General features: G+C 42.0%; 1 protein-coding gene across 1 annotated transcript; it reads right to left on the bottom strand.

Annotated features, from left to right (window-relative positions):
* Positions 1-11,825: 11,825 nt before the first annotated feature.
* Positions 11,826-14,435, bottom strand: LOC116521931. Its single transcript, XM_032236557.1, has 5 exons — positions 14,390-14,435; positions 13,947-14,306; positions 12,871-12,953; positions 12,267-12,315; positions 11,826-12,184 (listed from the first exon to the last, which is right to left on the bottom strand). Exons 1-5 carry the CDS (start codon positions 14,433-14,435, stop codon positions 11,826-11,828), a joined length of 897 nt encoding a protein of 298 aa, XP_032092448.1.
* Positions 14,436-16,966: the final 2,531 nt, after the last annotated feature.

The following is a 16,966-nucleotide window of genomic DNA, read 5'->3' as shown; positions in this document are numbered from 1 at the left end:
AGTCTAGGGCAGTGAGTCATTCAAAGGGAACATTGCTTCTCAGAAGGAATGACCCGGCTTGGCTCGTGCTTTTGATCTGCTGCCCAATGAACGAACGGGGAAGCAAAGAGGCAGGAGAGACGAGTTCTCATGGCAAATCCGAGCAGCCGCTGCTGGGAGCCCATCCCATGCCTTCTCCAAACCCCCGCACCCCTTCTTTCAGCTACTTTCTGCCTCGTGGACCTAGAACTGATTGGATCGCTGCTGTCTCCGGGCTGCCTCTCCTCTCCTGTTATTGCTGCATGGTGTTTTGTTTCCACATGCGCATCCGCGCAGCTTAGAGGGAACATTGGTGTGGAAGCTCACAGTTGCAAACTAGTGGTAAACCAGTGAATCCCAGCCCTATACTATTTGTTTGCAGATGCAGCTGGCTTTTGGCATTATCCCTGGAGATGGTGAAGTGCCCCTTCACATTGTCTGTTTAGGAAGTACTGGAACAGGTGTTTATATATACACCCATTTCAGGCTTTTTCTGAATACTGTATCCATAAAGTTGAAGAGTGAAGAAAGGAAGGTTTTTGCTTAGCTTCAGATTCACTTCCTCTCACTGTGTCTCTTGCACAGTAATAGACTCCTGTGTCTTCGGTTTTGAGGCTGTTCATTTGCAGATACAGCTGGCTTTTTGCATTGTCCCTGGAGATGCTGAAGCGGCCCTTCACTTTGTCTGAGTAGTAAGTGCTAGAAGCAGTGGTTATCCATGACACCCATTCCAGTCCTTTCCCAAGAGGCTGTCTCGCCCAGTGCATGTGAGAGCTGCTGAAGGTGAATCCAGAGGCTTGGCAGGAGAGACGGAGGGACTCTCCAGGTCTTCTCACATCCCCTCCAGATTCCACCAACTGGACTTGAGATTGGACTCCTAATAAGAAAGGAACTTTTTAAATTGATATCTTGCATGCAGAACATTGAAATAAATCATATAGTGGCACTAATTACATTTGAGGACTATAAGTATGGGCAGAAGGTTTAGCCACATTTTGGCTCCCTGTAATGAATAGATAAAATTGATAGGAGAGGATTCTGGAAATAGCACAAGGTTTATGAGCCACACAGGGCATTGATTAATACATTTCAGTGAATATAACTTGCACATGCATTTTGGGACACATTTTTTCCCCTGTGAGTCTATGGGAGAAAGGACCGGTTGATTGTACATTAAGTAAAGGAAGGCTTGGAAAATCCAACACGTCTTAAAATGATACATGGTAATAGAGAATATACTTATTTATTAGAGAGGACATCAAAAGGCCAGCACTTCTGATGTTTTCTGCAAAATTACTTTTTTATATTATGGGAAACCCCAAATACATTAAATTGCAGGGAAGCTTCAATATGCTCTGATTTCTGTTCTAAATTCAGACATGGCTTAAATGTAAGGATTATAGTCTCTCAAGAACAGTGGGGGTTTTCAGATGGTTCAAATCGATTCTGGAAAACCAGTAATGGCAACATGTAGGTTGGCCCACCCACCTGACCCGGCGCTATGCCATTCTATTCAGCTATGTTTTCTAAGGCACATGCATGAGTGCAAGCTTCACATGGGAGCAAAGTGCATGCGCAAAAGGCGTGCAGGCACATTTTCGGTGTGTGGCGAACCGGTAATAAAATGATGTGAAACCCACCTCTGCTTGAGAAATCAAGTTCTTTTTTAACACATTGAGACAGTATAATACTTTACAATCTTCTTTATTGATGTATATATTTGTATGCAATCTGTTTTTTAAAAAAATCATATCAGCCAAATATAATATGTTCCTCAATGTTTTCATATCTACCAAAATTTGAAATACGTAGACATTTTCTCTGGTGACAAACATTAAAGATATAACATTTTATAAAGATTCTCAGATTCTTTCTGAGCATCACAGATGTGAAATTTTGAAATTAAGGTCCCAACTGTTCTTCATGTGTTTCACCCTTCAGACTTTTAACAATCTTAGTTGCTCTTTCGTGAAAACAGGCCAAAAATGTTGTATTCGGTGTATAAAACACACCCAGATTTTCACCTTCTTTTTTTGGAGACAATGTGTGTTTGATACTTGGAAAAATACGGATAGTTGAAATAATGACCTCTTAGGATTCCTAATATGAACACATGGTTTAGCCACATTTTTGTTCCCTGTAATGAGTAGAAGAAACTGAAAAGAGAGGATTCATGAAATAGTGTAAGGTTTGTGTTGGTGGGTGTTGTTTGAAGAGGGAAAGCAAGGGGTTTCTTTGAAGGGGCAATTGAACCTAAATTGAACCTACATATCAGTTGGGATAAAATAATGCCTCAGTGCAGGGGTGTCAAAATCAAGGCCCAGGGGGCCAGATCCAACCAACAAGGTGCTTACACCTGGCCTGCAGCTCTGCTCTGAAAAGAGCAAAGGACTGTCCCGTGGTTCGAAAGCCTGCAACAATGGAGCTCAGGAGGGGCACATGTGGACCTTGCAAGCTCCATTTTTGCTGGCAGAAGGTTGCAAGACGCTGTTGCAGCCAAAGGTGGGGCTTGGAAGCCCCGTTTTGGCTGGTAGAGTATCCGGGCCCCACAGACACCCCAACACGAGTGACATTCAGCTGGCCAAGCCCATCCTGGCCACCCCCACCCCCCAAGGTCAAACAAAATCCTGATGTGGCCCCCAATTAAATCAAGTTTGACACCCCTGCTTTGGGGCATTGCCTAGTACATTTCAGTCAATGTAACTTGTATGTCCATTTCGTAATTAACATTCCAGTCCATTTCTCTTCCTTGTAAGTTAAGTGGAGAAAGAGCCATTGATAATTGAAGTATTACCTATCTCCCCAATCACCCCAGTGTATAGGCAATGGGATTTCACGTGGCTCATTGCCCTCCACCCCTGTGTCCAAAGTGATGAGGGGAAGCTTCCTAAAACTTCCGAAATCTAAATAAAGAATTCACAAGCATGTTTCCAAGATTAGCTTAGTGAACTTATTTACAGGATCACAATTCATATAATATAGATTTTATGCAAAAAAGATCACCCCTAGTCAGCATTGAAATTCAGCAGGTTCGGACAGATTTTGGAGAATGAGTAGCAGAAATTTTGAATAGTTGAGAGACCCAGCAAATACCACCTCTATTTGGCCCCAGAGTGGGAGGGGGATTTTTCAGTATCCTTCCCCTGGAAAGGTGTATGAATGGGGATTTTGCAGTATCCTTCCGCTGGAGTGGAGACAGAATGGGGATTTTCCAGTATCCTTCTCCTGGAGTGGAGAAAGAACGGGGATTTTGCAGTATTATTTCCCTGTCATGCCTAACACTCCAAGCCCACAAAACTGGAAGTACAAATTTTGAATTTCACCACAGCCCCTAGTCCTTTTTTTCATTAGATAACCATACACAGGTCCTGCAACTGTTTTTTATACGTTTTAGCCTCCAGATGTCAATCATCTTATTGCTCTTCTCTGCCCTCGGCAGAGTAAATGGATTACTACCATTGAGTAATCTAGGACCTTGGGCTTCATAAATTTCAAGAGTGAAGAAAGGAAGGTTTTTGCTTGGCTTCTGATTCACTTCCTCTCACTGTGTGTCCTGCACAGTAATAGACTCCTGTGTCTTCGGTTTTGAGGCTGTTCATTTGCAGATAGAGCTGGCTTTGGGCATTGTCCCTGGAGACTGTGAAGTATCCCTTCACTTTGTCAGAGTAAGTAATTGTGCCAGAATGATAGGTTATCCACGACACACACTCCATTTCTTTCCCGGGGGCCTGTCTAACCCAGAACATCTGATAGCTGCTGAAGGTGAATCCAGAGCCTTGACAGGAGAGACGGAGAGACTCTCCAGGTCTTCTCACATTCCCTCCCGACTCCACCAACTGGACTTGAGATTGGACCTCTAAAAAGAAAGTAGCTTTTTAAATAGAGGCCTTGCATGGAAGAGTGGAACATAAAAATTATATATAGAGAGGCAATAATTACCTTTGAGGACTATAAATATGGACAGAAAGTTTAGCCACATTTTTGCTCCCTGCAATGAATAGATGAAATTGATAGGAGAAGATTGTGGAAATAGCACAAGGTTTATTTTGGTGGATGTTGTCTTAAAAGTAAATTGGGCATTTTTAAAGGGGAAATTTTGTCTTGATTTGCATATCTGTTGTGTTAAAAGAGTCACTCAGTGCATCGATTAACCCTTAACCACAGACATACTATTCCGGCTAGGTTATTACAGTCAGAATGACCACTTTAGCTGCATAGTCCATTAATTGGACAACAATATTGTAAACTGTAGCCTTGACTGTACAGACTTTTGTTGGCAGGGTGATGTCTCTGCTTTGAAATTTGAAATACCCTTAAACATTTCAGGCAGTTTCCCTCCTGAGAAATACCAACAATTTTATTAAAATCCTCAACTTTGTGGTCAAGATCAAAGGACCCCTGAGATGTGAAATTCTCTTGAGAGAACCTTCAGTGAACTATGACAAAAAATAAAATAAAACATTGTCATATTTTCAAAATGAAGCAATATCTCAAAATTCTTGTTTTATTCTCTACCCCACCCCCATAGGCCATGGAGTTTGGTGTGACAACATTGCCCCCTGGTGTCCAAAGTGAGGAGAGGACCCAATCCTCCTAATTCTCTGAGGAGATTCTTTAGGACCAAATGTTTCCTCAATATCTGTGTGGCAGTTTGGATATTTAGAAAGATCATCTTCATGTTTCATTTCCTATCTTATGCCAGGGGACTCAGGGCTTCCTTAATTCAGAGGCCTGATGGCCTGTTGCCTGCGGCCCCACAAGCATAGGGACCCCATACTAATCTGTGTATGTTAACCCTTCAATGCATCTTGTATCATATAAGTACATCACCTGCACGGTTTAGTGAGTATTATTGTGTTTTTTCAAGCCTTGTATATAGTTCAAATGTTTATCATGTTGATTAGTTTTTGTGGCACAAAATGCTTTTAATGTTTCAACACTGATTTTGTTTTATGTGCCAATGAAATAAATATATGCTTAACTTTAAGGGATGAGGTGGCTCAGTGGCTAAGACACTGAGCTTGCCATGAGAAAGGTCAGGAGTTCGGTGGTTCCAATCCCTGATGCTGCATAACGGGGTGAGCTCCAGTTACTTGCCACAGCTTCTGCCAATCTAGCAGTTTGAAAGCACAAAATCCAATCTCTGTTTCAAAGCCGAAGAGCCAACGTTGTCCGAAGACGTCTCCGTGCTCATGTGGCTGATATTACTAAATGCCAAAGGTGCATGGAATGCTGTTACCTTCCCAGTAGTAAGTGCTAGAAATAGTAGTTATCCATGACACCGACTCCATTCCTTTCCCAGGACATAGAAATCAACTACGTAGTGGCAATGATTACCTTTGAGGACTACAAGTATGGACAGAAGGTTTAACCACATTTTTGCTCCCTGTAATGAATAGATAAAATTGATAGGAGAGGATTCAGGAAATAGCACAAGGTTTATGTTGTTGGGAGTTGTCTGAAGCGGCAAACCATTGGGCTCCTTTAAAGGGGAATTTATGTCTCGATTTGCGTATCTGTTGGGATAAAAGAGACACACAGGGTATTGATTAATACACTAGCATGGATATAACTTGTATGTGCATTTTTCAATTGAAAAAAGGATTGGGACACAATTTTTTAACTGTACTCTAATTGGAGAAAGGACCAGTTGATTGTACATTAAGTAAAAGGAAATCTTGGAAAAATCCAGCGTGTCTCAAAATGACACACAATAATAGAGAATAAATGTATTTATTAGAGAGGACATCAAAACGCTACCAGTTAGGACAGGTAGAGGAAAAGTGACGCCGCACTAGGAGGAGACTCTATGGTAGAGAAACTGACTTCCAGGTTCCCCGAGAGTTAAACGGGGGGCTTCCAGTTAGGACATTTGTGGTTCTTTGTTTGTTTAAGATTGCTGATTCCCAAATTATACCAAGTGTAATTGACAGACTAGATTTTATCAAAAATTTTAAATTTCAAGAATGAAGAAAGGAAGGTTTTTGTTTGGCTTCAGATTCACTTCCTCTCACTGTGTGTCTTGCACAGTAATAGACTCCTGTGTCTTCGGTTTTGAGGCTGTTCATTTGCAGATACAGCTGGCTTTTGGCATTGTCCCTGGAGACGGTGAAGCGTCCCTTCACTTTGTCAGAGTAGCCAATTGAAGTAGAACCAGAGTTTATGTATGCCACCCATTCCAGTCCTTTCCCTGGAGCCTGCCTCACCCAGTTCATGTAGTAGCTGCTGAAGGTGAATCCAGAGGCTTGGCAGGAGAGACGGAGGGACTCTCCAGGTCTTCTCACATCCCCTCCAGACTCCACCAACTGGATTTGAGATTGGACTCCTGAAAAGAAAGGAGCTTTTTAAATAGATCTCTTGTATGCAAGATCAGGACATTAAATTATATTTATATATATAATTTACATATACATACACACACACACACACACACACACACACAGACACACACAGACACACACACACACACACACACACAGACACACACAGACACACAGACACACACACACACACACACACACACACACACACACACACACACACACACACACACACACATATATATATATATATATATATATATATATATATATATATATATGCATGCAATAATTACCTTTGAGGACTACAAGTATGGACAGAAGGTTTAGCCACATTTTTGCTCCCTCTAATGAATAGATGAAATTGATAGGAGAGGATTGTGTGAATAGCGCAAGGTTTATGTTGGTGGGTGTTGTCTTAAAAGTCAGTTAGGCTTCTTTAAAGGGGAAATTGTGTTTTGATTTGCATATCTGTTGGGATAAAAGAGTCACAGAGGGCCTTTATTAACCCTTAGCCACCGACATACTATTCCAGCTACGCTATTACAGACAGAATGACCACTCTAGTTGCGTAGTCCATTAATTGGACAACAATATTGTAAACTGTAGCCTTGACTATACACACTTTTGTTGCTAGGGTGATGTCTCTGCATGGAAATTTGAAATCCCCTTAAACATTCCAGGCAGTTTCCCTCCTGAAACACAGCAACATTTTTATTAAGATCCTCAGCTTTGTGGTCGAGATCAAAGGACCCCTGAGATGCAAAATTTTCTTGAGAGAACATTCAGTGAACTATGACAAAAATAAAATAAAAAATTGACATGTTTTCAAAATGAAGCAATATCTAACAATGCTTGTTTTATTCTCTACCCCACCCCCATAGGCCATGGAGTTTGGTGTGACAAAGTTGCCCCCTGGTGTCCAAAGTGAGGAGAGGACACAATCCTCCTAATTCTCTGAGGAGATTTTTTAGGTCCAGATGTTTCCTCAATATCTGTGTGGCAGTTTGGATATTTACAAAGATAATCCTCATGTTTCATTTCCTGTCTTATGCCAGGATACTCAGGGCTGCCTTAACTGAGGGGCCTGATGGGCTGTTGCCTGCAGACCCACAAGCATACGGGCCCCATACTAATCAGTGTATGTTACCCTTTGATGCATCTCATGTCATATAAGTACATCAGCTTTATGGCTTACTGAGTATTATTGTGTTTTTCAAGCATCATGCATTGTTCAAATGTTCATCATGTTGATTAATTGTTGTGGCCAGCATATATTTAACCGTTCAACAGCGATTTTGTTGGAAGTGCCAAAAAAATAAATATATGTTTAATTTTAGGATGGCTCAGTGGCTAAGACACTGAGCTTTTCAATCAGAAAGATTTGGAGTTTGGTGGTTTGGGGTCATAATACTGTTAAGACAGCCCTGCAAAATGGATTGGAAAGCATTTGGGAAAGTGCAGAAAAATTTAACTGGCAGGTTGACTTTGAGTTGGTTATTCTCTCTCTCAGCCCAACCCACCTCACAAGATTGTGGTGTAGAACCTGGTCAGTTTACCTGCCTAGGGCTGGACTTGGACTCTCTCTTGCAGCCTGACACATCAATCCATATTTCTACCTCTAATATTTCTGTAGGGAAGAGCAACAAAGTTAATTAGGGGACTGGAGGCTAAACCAAAACTAGGTAAGTTTAGTTTAATGAAAAGGAGGACTAGGGGAGACATGATAGTAATCTTCCAATATCTCAGGGGCTTCCACAAAGAAGAGGGAGTCAATCTATTCTCCAAAGCACCTGAGGGCAGGGCAAGAAGCAATGGGTGGAAACTAATCAAGGAGACAAGCAACCTAGAGCTAAGGACAGATTTCTTTAATCAGTGGAACCACTTGCCTCCAGAAGTTGTGAATGCTCCAACACTGGAAGTCTTTAAGAAGATGTTGGATAACCATTTGTCTGAACTGGTGTAGGGTTTCCTGCCTAAGAAGGGGGTTGGACTAGAAGACCTCCAAGGTCCCTTCAAACTCTGTTATTCTATTCTATTCTATTCTATTCTGATGAGAAGGTTTTTGCTCAGTGTCAGATTCACTTCCTCTCACTGTGCAAGTTGAGCAGTGATAGGCAGCTGTGTCCTCCAGTTTGAGATTGTTCATTTGCAGATACAGCTGGCTGCGGGAATCATCCCTGGAGATGGTAAAGTGGCCCTTGACTTTGTCTGGGAAGTAAGTGGAAGGAGATGAGCCTGTACTTATGCTGGCCAACAATTCCAGTCCTTTCCCTGGAGCCTGTCTAACCCAGTACATGTAATGGTTGCTGAAGGTGAATCCAGAGGTTTCGCAGGAGAGACGGGGGGACTCTCCAAGTCTTCTCACATCCCCTCCAGACTCCATCAACTGGACCTGAGATTGGACTCCTTTAAAAAAAACATATTTCAATTAGATTTTTTGATCAAGAAACAGGAAATGGGAGGAAATTGTTTAGAGAAGAAAGGATTACCTTGAAAGAGGACTAATACGGACACCAAGACAAGTTGCAAGACCATTTTCTGTCCCTGCAGTGAATAAAAACGGATTTAGGAAATTTCACAAATTGTGTTGACTGAAAAGGGAAAGCACAGAGGCTCCTTTAAAGAGGAAATTTTGCCTTGATTTGCCTATCCAACCAGATATGTTTGGCCTAGTGGTTAAGGCAGCAGGCTAGGAAGCAAGAGACCTTGAGTTCAGGCCTCTCTTAGCTATGAAAGCCAGCTGAGAGACCTCGAGCTACTCATTCTCTCTCAGCACAAACCTTCTCACAAAGGTGTTTTTGTTGTTGTTGTGGTGGTTATAGGGAAAATAAAAGAAGGAAAGGAGTGTCGGATATATTCACCACCTTGAATTATTTATAAAAAAATAGCAACAGCACTTAGGCTGATATGCCGCTTTATAGTGATTTTACAGCCCTCTCTAAGCAGTTTCCAGAGTCAGCCTCTTGCCCCCAACAATCTGGGTCCTCATTTTACCCACGGACGGCTGAGTCAACCTTGAGTCAGTGAGATTTGAACTGCTGAACTGCAGCTAGTTGTCAGCTGAAGTAGCCTGCAATACTGCACTCTAAGCACTGGACCACCTCGGCTCTTTGACAGGATACAAATGTATTTAATTACTTATTTAATATTTTGTTTTACTTTATTTTACCTTACCTTACCTTATTTTACTTTGCTTTATTTTTAAAATTTAATTGCCACCCCTCTCAGCAAAAGATAACTGTTTGGTAGGTTACAATGTTAAAATGGATAATGCATAACAACAACATATAAAAGGTAAAACATTATATAAATAAACAAAGAAGCAAATGAATGAATGAGTGAGTGAGTGAGTGAGTGAGTGAATGAATGAATGAATGAATGAATGAATGAATGAATGAATGAATGAATGAATGAATTCATAACCACTGGGATCAAAGAACACCTCTGTGCATTGGTCTCTGTTGTGACTCAGCAGATGTCTGCTGTGAGTCTTTTCGGAATGCAATGATTAACGATGCACCTGGGGCTCCTTAGTGGGGTTTTGGAGATAAAAGGACGGATACTGCCACACCCTAGTCGCAGGAGTCAACGTCGTTCCTTCATACATTCCTTCGTGGGTTTCTTGGTTCATACAACATTGCTTGTTACACTTGGATAAGTGCTTTGGTGTTTCCTGTAACCCTGATTCGTGGAAACTTTGGAAGAAGTGCATTGCTTGTAAGAGTTTTGTTTTGCATTCTTGTCAGAGAATTGTATTTATGTTATTTTTGGGCTCGAAGACAGTTAGAACTGAGAACTGATAAAGAAAGCCTTCCTTTTAAGTTTGCCTGCCTGCGTTTGTTAAGAGCCGTGAAAGGGGGACAGAAAAAGTCTCCTAGGTTTCCTCGCATACAAAACAACCACAAATAAAGGTGGAAAGAGAGACTGAAAAAACGTGCAGCATATTTTAGCCCATGAACAATATTGACACTTTATTTGTGATTAGAAAAAAGAGCTATTTTTTTTCTACTATCCATTTCTTATAATGTCAACCATTTGTCTAAAACGGTATAAGGTTTCCTGCCTAATGAGGGGGTTGGACTAGAAGTCCTCCAAGGTCCCTTATAACATTGTTTATTCTATCCTATCCTATCCTATCCTATCCTATCCTATCCTATCCTATCCTACTCTATGCTCATGTCTCCTAAATGAGACCATATCTAATGACACTTGTTTTATTCTCTACCCCACAACCATTGTGTGCATAGGACAGGGAGTTTTCTGCCACAACGTTGCCCCTCAGGGTCAAACGTGAGGAGAGATTGCATCTTCCTAACTCTCCAAAGAGATTCTTTAGCTCCAGATGTTTCTTCAATATTTGTAGGGCACTTTGGATACTTTGAAATATTGTCCTAAAGTTTCATTTCTACCCAGTGGTGGTATTCAGTTGGTTTGGACTGGTTTAGGTGAACCAGTAGTAGTGACCTGTAGGTGGGCATGCCTGTTGTGGCCCACCAGTGGCCAGTGGCGTGGCAGCGTATCCAGACAGTGAGGAGGTTGGGGAGGAATATGGGCCAGTCCTGGAGTCTGGGGAAGGCTCTGAGGAGGGCTCTGTGTCAGAGACAAAGATGGGACCAGAGCTGTATGCCAGTTATCAGCTGCCTTCAGAGTCAAACATCAGTGAGGCAGACAAACAGCTGGAGCCTGTTGCTGGTGTGTGCATGCACAGAGTTGCCAGATGAAGGGAACAGCTAAAGAACAGGGGTCGACTTGGCAGTAAGACCACAAGTGGACAATGGCTCCTTCTGAAGGAAATAAAAGAGGAGCAAAATGTGGGTGGAGTTTGCACGAGACAATTAGTTCACTTCATTGGCTCATGACTCTCTGAGACTCCTGGCCAAGTTTTGCAGATATTGGCCTGGCTGCTTTCCAAGTCAGATAAGGTCTGTGACTGTAAATTCTCCTTTGAAAGACTTTGCTGGATGTCAATGAGCAGAATTCACAGTCAATGAATAAAATGTTTTTTTGTCGGGATAAGGAGTCTGCTATTGGGAAGCCTCGGGCACCGGGACCAGCACTATGTCGTCCTATTTAGCCACGTTTTCTAAGCCACACTCATGTGTGCAAGCTATGTGTGTGTGAAGAAAATGCATGCACAGAAGGGGCGCATGGTTGCAAAGTGAGTGTGCGTGCATGTGCGGTCACATTTTTGGTGTGCGGCAAACTGGTGGTAAACTTATGTGAAACCGGCTTCTGCTTCCACCATGACACTAAAGGGCTACTGTCTATTCTGTGGATTCCACACACCTCCCCCAGAAGCCTGATCACCTTCTACATTGGGAAGCTGGGAATGTCAAGCCATTTTCCTCACATTTCATTTTTTTCCCTCAGCAAATTCTCCAAATGGACATCCAGAAGAAAAGAGCCCCAAAATTCTCACTAGATGGTGATCCATCCTCAGTGACAAATCCAGGACTTGAGGCTGAATCAAACTGAAGAGTTGCTCTAAGGAAAGGAAGGTTCTTGCCTGGCTTCAGATTCACTTCCTCTCACTGTGTCTCTTGCACAGTAATAGACTCCTGTGTCTTCGGTTTTGAGGCTGTTCATTTGCAGATACAGCTGGCTTTTGCCATTGTCCCTGGAGATGGTGAAGCGGCCCTTTACTTTGTCTGAGTAGTAAATAGTACTGGAACCAGAGCTTATGGATGCCACCCATTCCAGTCCTTTCCCTGGAGCCTGTCTCACCCATTGCATCCAATAGCTGCTGAAGGTGAATCCAGAGGCTTGGCAGGAGAGACGGAGGGATTCTCCAGGTCTTCTCACATCCCCTCCAGACTCCTCCAACTGGACTTGAGATTGGATTCCTAAAAAGAAAGGAGCTTTTTAAATAGATGCCTTGCATGCAAGAGCGGAACATTAAATAATATATATAGTGGCAATAATTACCTTTGAGGACTACAAATATGGACAGAAGATTTAGCCACATTTTTGCTCCCTGCAATGAACAGATGAAATTGAAAGGAGAGGATTCTGGAAATAGCACAAGGTTTTGTTGGTCGGTGTTGTCTTAAAAGTGAATTGGGCTTCTTTAAAGGGGAAATTCTGTCTTGATTTGCATATCTGTTGGGATAAAAAAGTCACACAGGGCATTGATTAACCCTTAACCACAGACATACTATTCCGGCTACGCTATTGCAGACAGAATGACCTTTCTAGCTGCATAGTCCATTAATTGTACAACAATATTGTAAACTGTTGCCTTTACTATACACACTTTTGTTGGTGATGTCTCTGCATGGAAATTTGAAATACTCTTACACATTTCAGGCACTTTCCCTCCTGAAAAACAGCAACATTTTTATTAAAATCCTCAGCTTTGTGGTCAAGATCAAAGGACCCCTGAGATGCGAAATTCTCTTGAGAGAACATTCAGTGAACTATAAAAAAAAAAAAATTGTCATGTTTTAAAAATGAAGCAATATCTCAAAATGCTTGTTTTATTCTCTACCCCACCCGGCATAAGCCATGGAGTTTGGTGTGACAACATTACCCCCTGGTGTCCAAATTGAGGAGAGGACACAATCTTCCTAATTCTCTGAGGAGATTCTTTAGGTCCAGATGTTTCCTCAATATCTGTGTGGCAGTTTGGATATTTAGAAAGATCATCCTCATGTTTCATTTCCTATCTTATGCCAGGATACTCAGGGCTGCCTTAACTCAGGGGCCTGATGGGCTGTTTTCTGCGGCCCCACAAGCATAGGGGCCCCTTACTAATCTGTTTACGTTGACCCTTCGATGCATCTTGTATCATATAAGTACATCAGCTGTATGTCTTACTGAGTATGGACAGAAGGTTTAACCACATTTTGGCTCCCTGTAATGAATAAATAAAATTGATAGGAGAGGATTCTGGAAAAAGCACAAGGTTTATGTTGGTGGGAGTTGTCTGAAGCAGCAAACCATTGGGCTCCTTTAAAGGGGAATTTGTCTCTCAATTTGCGTATCTGTTGAGATAAAAGAGACACACAGGGTATTGGTTAATACACTAGCATGAATATAACTTTTATGTGCATTTTTCAATTGAAAAAAGGATTGGGACACAATTTTTTTCCTGTGCTTTAATGGGAGAAAGGACCAGTTGATTTTACATTAAGTAAAAGGAAATCTTGGAAAAATCCAACCTGTCTCAAAATGACAAACAGTAATAGAGAATAAATGTATTTATTAGAGAGGACGTCAAAATGCTACCAGTTAGGACAGGTAGAGGAAAAAGGACACCGCGCTAGAAGGAGACTCTATGGTAGAGAAACGGGACTTCCAGTTGCCTCCAGAGTTAAACGGGGGGCTTCTGGGTATGACCATTGTGGCTCTTTGATTGTTTAAGGTTGCTGATCCCCGGGTTATACCAAGGGTAATTGACAGACTGGATTTTATCACAGATTTTAGTTTTTATCTAACTATTTTATCCTGGAATTTTCAATTGTATATTTATTGAGTGTTTTTATTGGTTCTTTTCTATGACTGTAATAAAGTAAAATGAATTGATACAGATTTATTCAGTCTTTCCCAATCCTAGTTCAAAAAAATATACTCAAATTTCTATGACTGCCTAAATTTGAGAGCTACTCAAAGATCGAGGAAGTTTTTGTCTGGTTTCAGTATCACTTCCTCTCAATGTGTCTCTCACACAATAATAGACAGATGTGTCCTCCGGTTTCAGATTGCTCATTTGCAGATACAACTGGCTGCGGGAATCATCCCTGGAGACGGTGAAGCGTCCCTTGACTTTGTCTGAGTAGTAAGTATTAGATGATCCTCTACTTATGCGGGCTACCCATTCCAGTCCTTTCCCAGGAGCCTGACTTAGCCAGGTCATCCAGTAACTGCTGAAGGTTAATCCAGAGGCTTGGCAGGAGAGACGGAGGGACTCCCCAGGTCTTCTCACATCCCCTCCGGACTCCAATAACTGGACCTCAGATCGGACACCTAGAAGGAAAGTTCTTTCTATAAGCTCTCCTTTATACAAGAACAACACATCGAATGATCCTGAATGGGGACAAGACAGTTACCTTGGAGGACTGCTAGTAAAGGCAGCAAGTTGAGGCACAAAGTCATACTTGCTCCCTTGTGAGGAATGGAAGAGAATTGATAGGAAAGAAGATGGAACAGTGCACAAACCTTGGGTTGGTGGGTGTAGCCTGAAACGGAAAATCAACTGGCTGCTTTAAAGGGGAAATTACCCCTCGATTAACATACTGGTGGAGATAAAAGAGCTCCTAGGTGTATTTACGTCCTACTTTTCCTTGCACACTCCCTAAAGTTTTGATTCGCCAGCTCTAAGAAAAGAAGCCTTTACATTAGAGCAGGAATGTCCAACTCACATCATCACGGGGGCCTCACATGACGTATCAGGACTTTTTTCCGCTTCGCTAAACCTTGTGTGGGTGTGGCCAGTAGGTAATGCATCCACCCTGTGAGCGGGGAGTTTGACAGCCCTGGATTAGATACTTAAAGCAAAGACTTGCAAACTTTCAGCATTTCCAAAAAGTGATTCAAAATGAAGGTAACAGATGATGATTACGTGGTAAGAATTTTTGAAAGATACATGTTGGAGATAGAACAGGAGAAGGAGAGGATAGCTGAGTTCAAGAAAGGTGTTGTAACTTTTCCCCCCATTCATATGCCCCTTTTAGGGCCACAGTGACTTAGTGGCTAAGATGCTGAGCTTGTCGATGAGAAAGGTCGGAAGTTCGGTGGTTGAAATCCCTTGTGCCCCATGACAGAGTGAACTCCTTTTATTTGTCGCAGCTTCTGCCAATCAAGCAATTTGAAAGCATGTAAAAATGCAAGTAGAAAAAATAGGAACCACCTTTGGTGGGAAGGTAACAGCGTTCCATGCACCTTGGACGTTTAATCTATCAGTCTGTTAATGCAGCCTAGGATTGCCTTGGCTTTTAAACAAACTCATTTTTCTTACAGCAAACTCTGTGATATCAAGAACAAAATAGCCCTTCCTGAAGCTCTCAATAGACAGTGATCAATCCTCATTGACTAATCCAGGACGTGGGGCTCCATAAAGTTGAAGAGTGAAGAAAGGAAGGTTTTTGCTTGGCTTCTGATTCACTTCCTCTCACTGTGTGTCTTGCACAGTAATAGACTCCTGTGTCTTCGGCTTTGAGGCTGTTTATTTGCAGATACAGCTGGCTTTTGGCATTGTCCCTGGAGATGGTGAAGCGTCCCTTGACTTTGTCTGAATAGTAAGTAGCACTGGAAGGGGTTATGTGTGCCACCCATTCAAGTCCTTTCCCTGGCACCTGTCTCACCCAGTTCATGTAGTAGCTGCTGAAGATGAATCCAGAGGTTTGGCAGGAGAGACGGAGGGACTACCCAGGTCTTCTCACATCCCCTCCAGACTCCACCAACTGTCCTTGAGACTGGACTCCTAAAATGAAAGAAGTTTCAGTTAGCTCTCCTGCATGTAAGAATTAAAAGAAAAAGAACCCAAATGGTTAAGAAAGGATTACCTCTGAGCATTAATAGAAAGGACACCAGATTTAAGCACAGGAACATTGTTGCTCCCTCTAATGAATGGAGGGTAATTGATAGCAGAGAATTCTGGAAATCACCAGCACAAACTTTGTGTTGGTGAGTGTTGCCTGAAGAGGGAAACCCTGAGCTTTAAAGAGGAAATTATTCCTCAATTTACATATCGCTTAAGATAAATGGACCCCTCAGGGCATTCTCTTTGCACAGACTTTACCACTGTTCCCTTGACCACATTATTTTGAAGAAATGCAAAAGAACAATGGAGAAGAAACCAGAAGGCACAATTTGAAACTCACAGATGAATTGTACATCCACAGTCTAGTGCCGTGATGGCAAACCTATGGCATGGGTGCCAGAGGTGGCACATAGAGTCCTCTCTGCGGGCATACACACTGTCGCCAGCTGATCTTCTGGTTTCCTGCAGATGGTCTTCACGGGCAATGGACCACTGGAAAACAGCCTGGAAACAGTCCAAAAAACAGCCTGAAAACAGCAAAAAAAATGGCCAAAAACCCTGGCCTATTTTGAGGGCATTTTCCGGCGAGAAAACAGCCTTAAAATGGTCCAAAAAACAGCCTTAAAACAGCTGAAAAACAGCCCAAAACAACTGTTAGGAATATAATTCTAACGGTTAGGTTGGCAATATATAAATCATGTAACAATGTTTTACCTGTTTCATTAAATCATGCTGTAAAATGTGATCGGCTGCTGTTTTCCTCAATCGGCCATAAGAGGGAGCCAGAATGACTGTTAGCTCTCTGTTCATTAGATGCTGGGCTGATCTGGAAGTGCCGTGAGCTATTGTAAGTTTTGCAAGTGTTAGAAAACTTTGAGTTCTGAATTGATTATAGGATACTGGACTATGTTATTTGGATTATCCCTTAACTGAAAGACGTTGATGACTGACTGTTTTATCTGTGTATGACTTGGACTGTTTGATGGACTCTGATACCTCTATTTCCACCAAAGTAAAATCCTATTTAAACTGCAATGTCTTTGTATGCTGGTTTGTGTGTTCTCCAACACAACTCTCACAACGCTTCGCTGAACGTATTCTCTCTTGCAAATGGGAGCTTACCTAACAACAACCAAAACACAGG

The sequence above is a fragment of the Thamnophis elegans genome, chromosome Z, assembly GCF_009769535.1.
Source record: "Thamnophis elegans isolate rThaEle1 chromosome Z, rThaEle1.pri, whole genome shotgun sequence".
Classification (NCBI taxonomy): Eukaryota; Metazoa; Chordata; class Lepidosauria; order Squamata; family Colubridae; genus Thamnophis; species Thamnophis elegans.
This window is presented reverse-complemented; position numbering and strand designations above follow the sequence as displayed.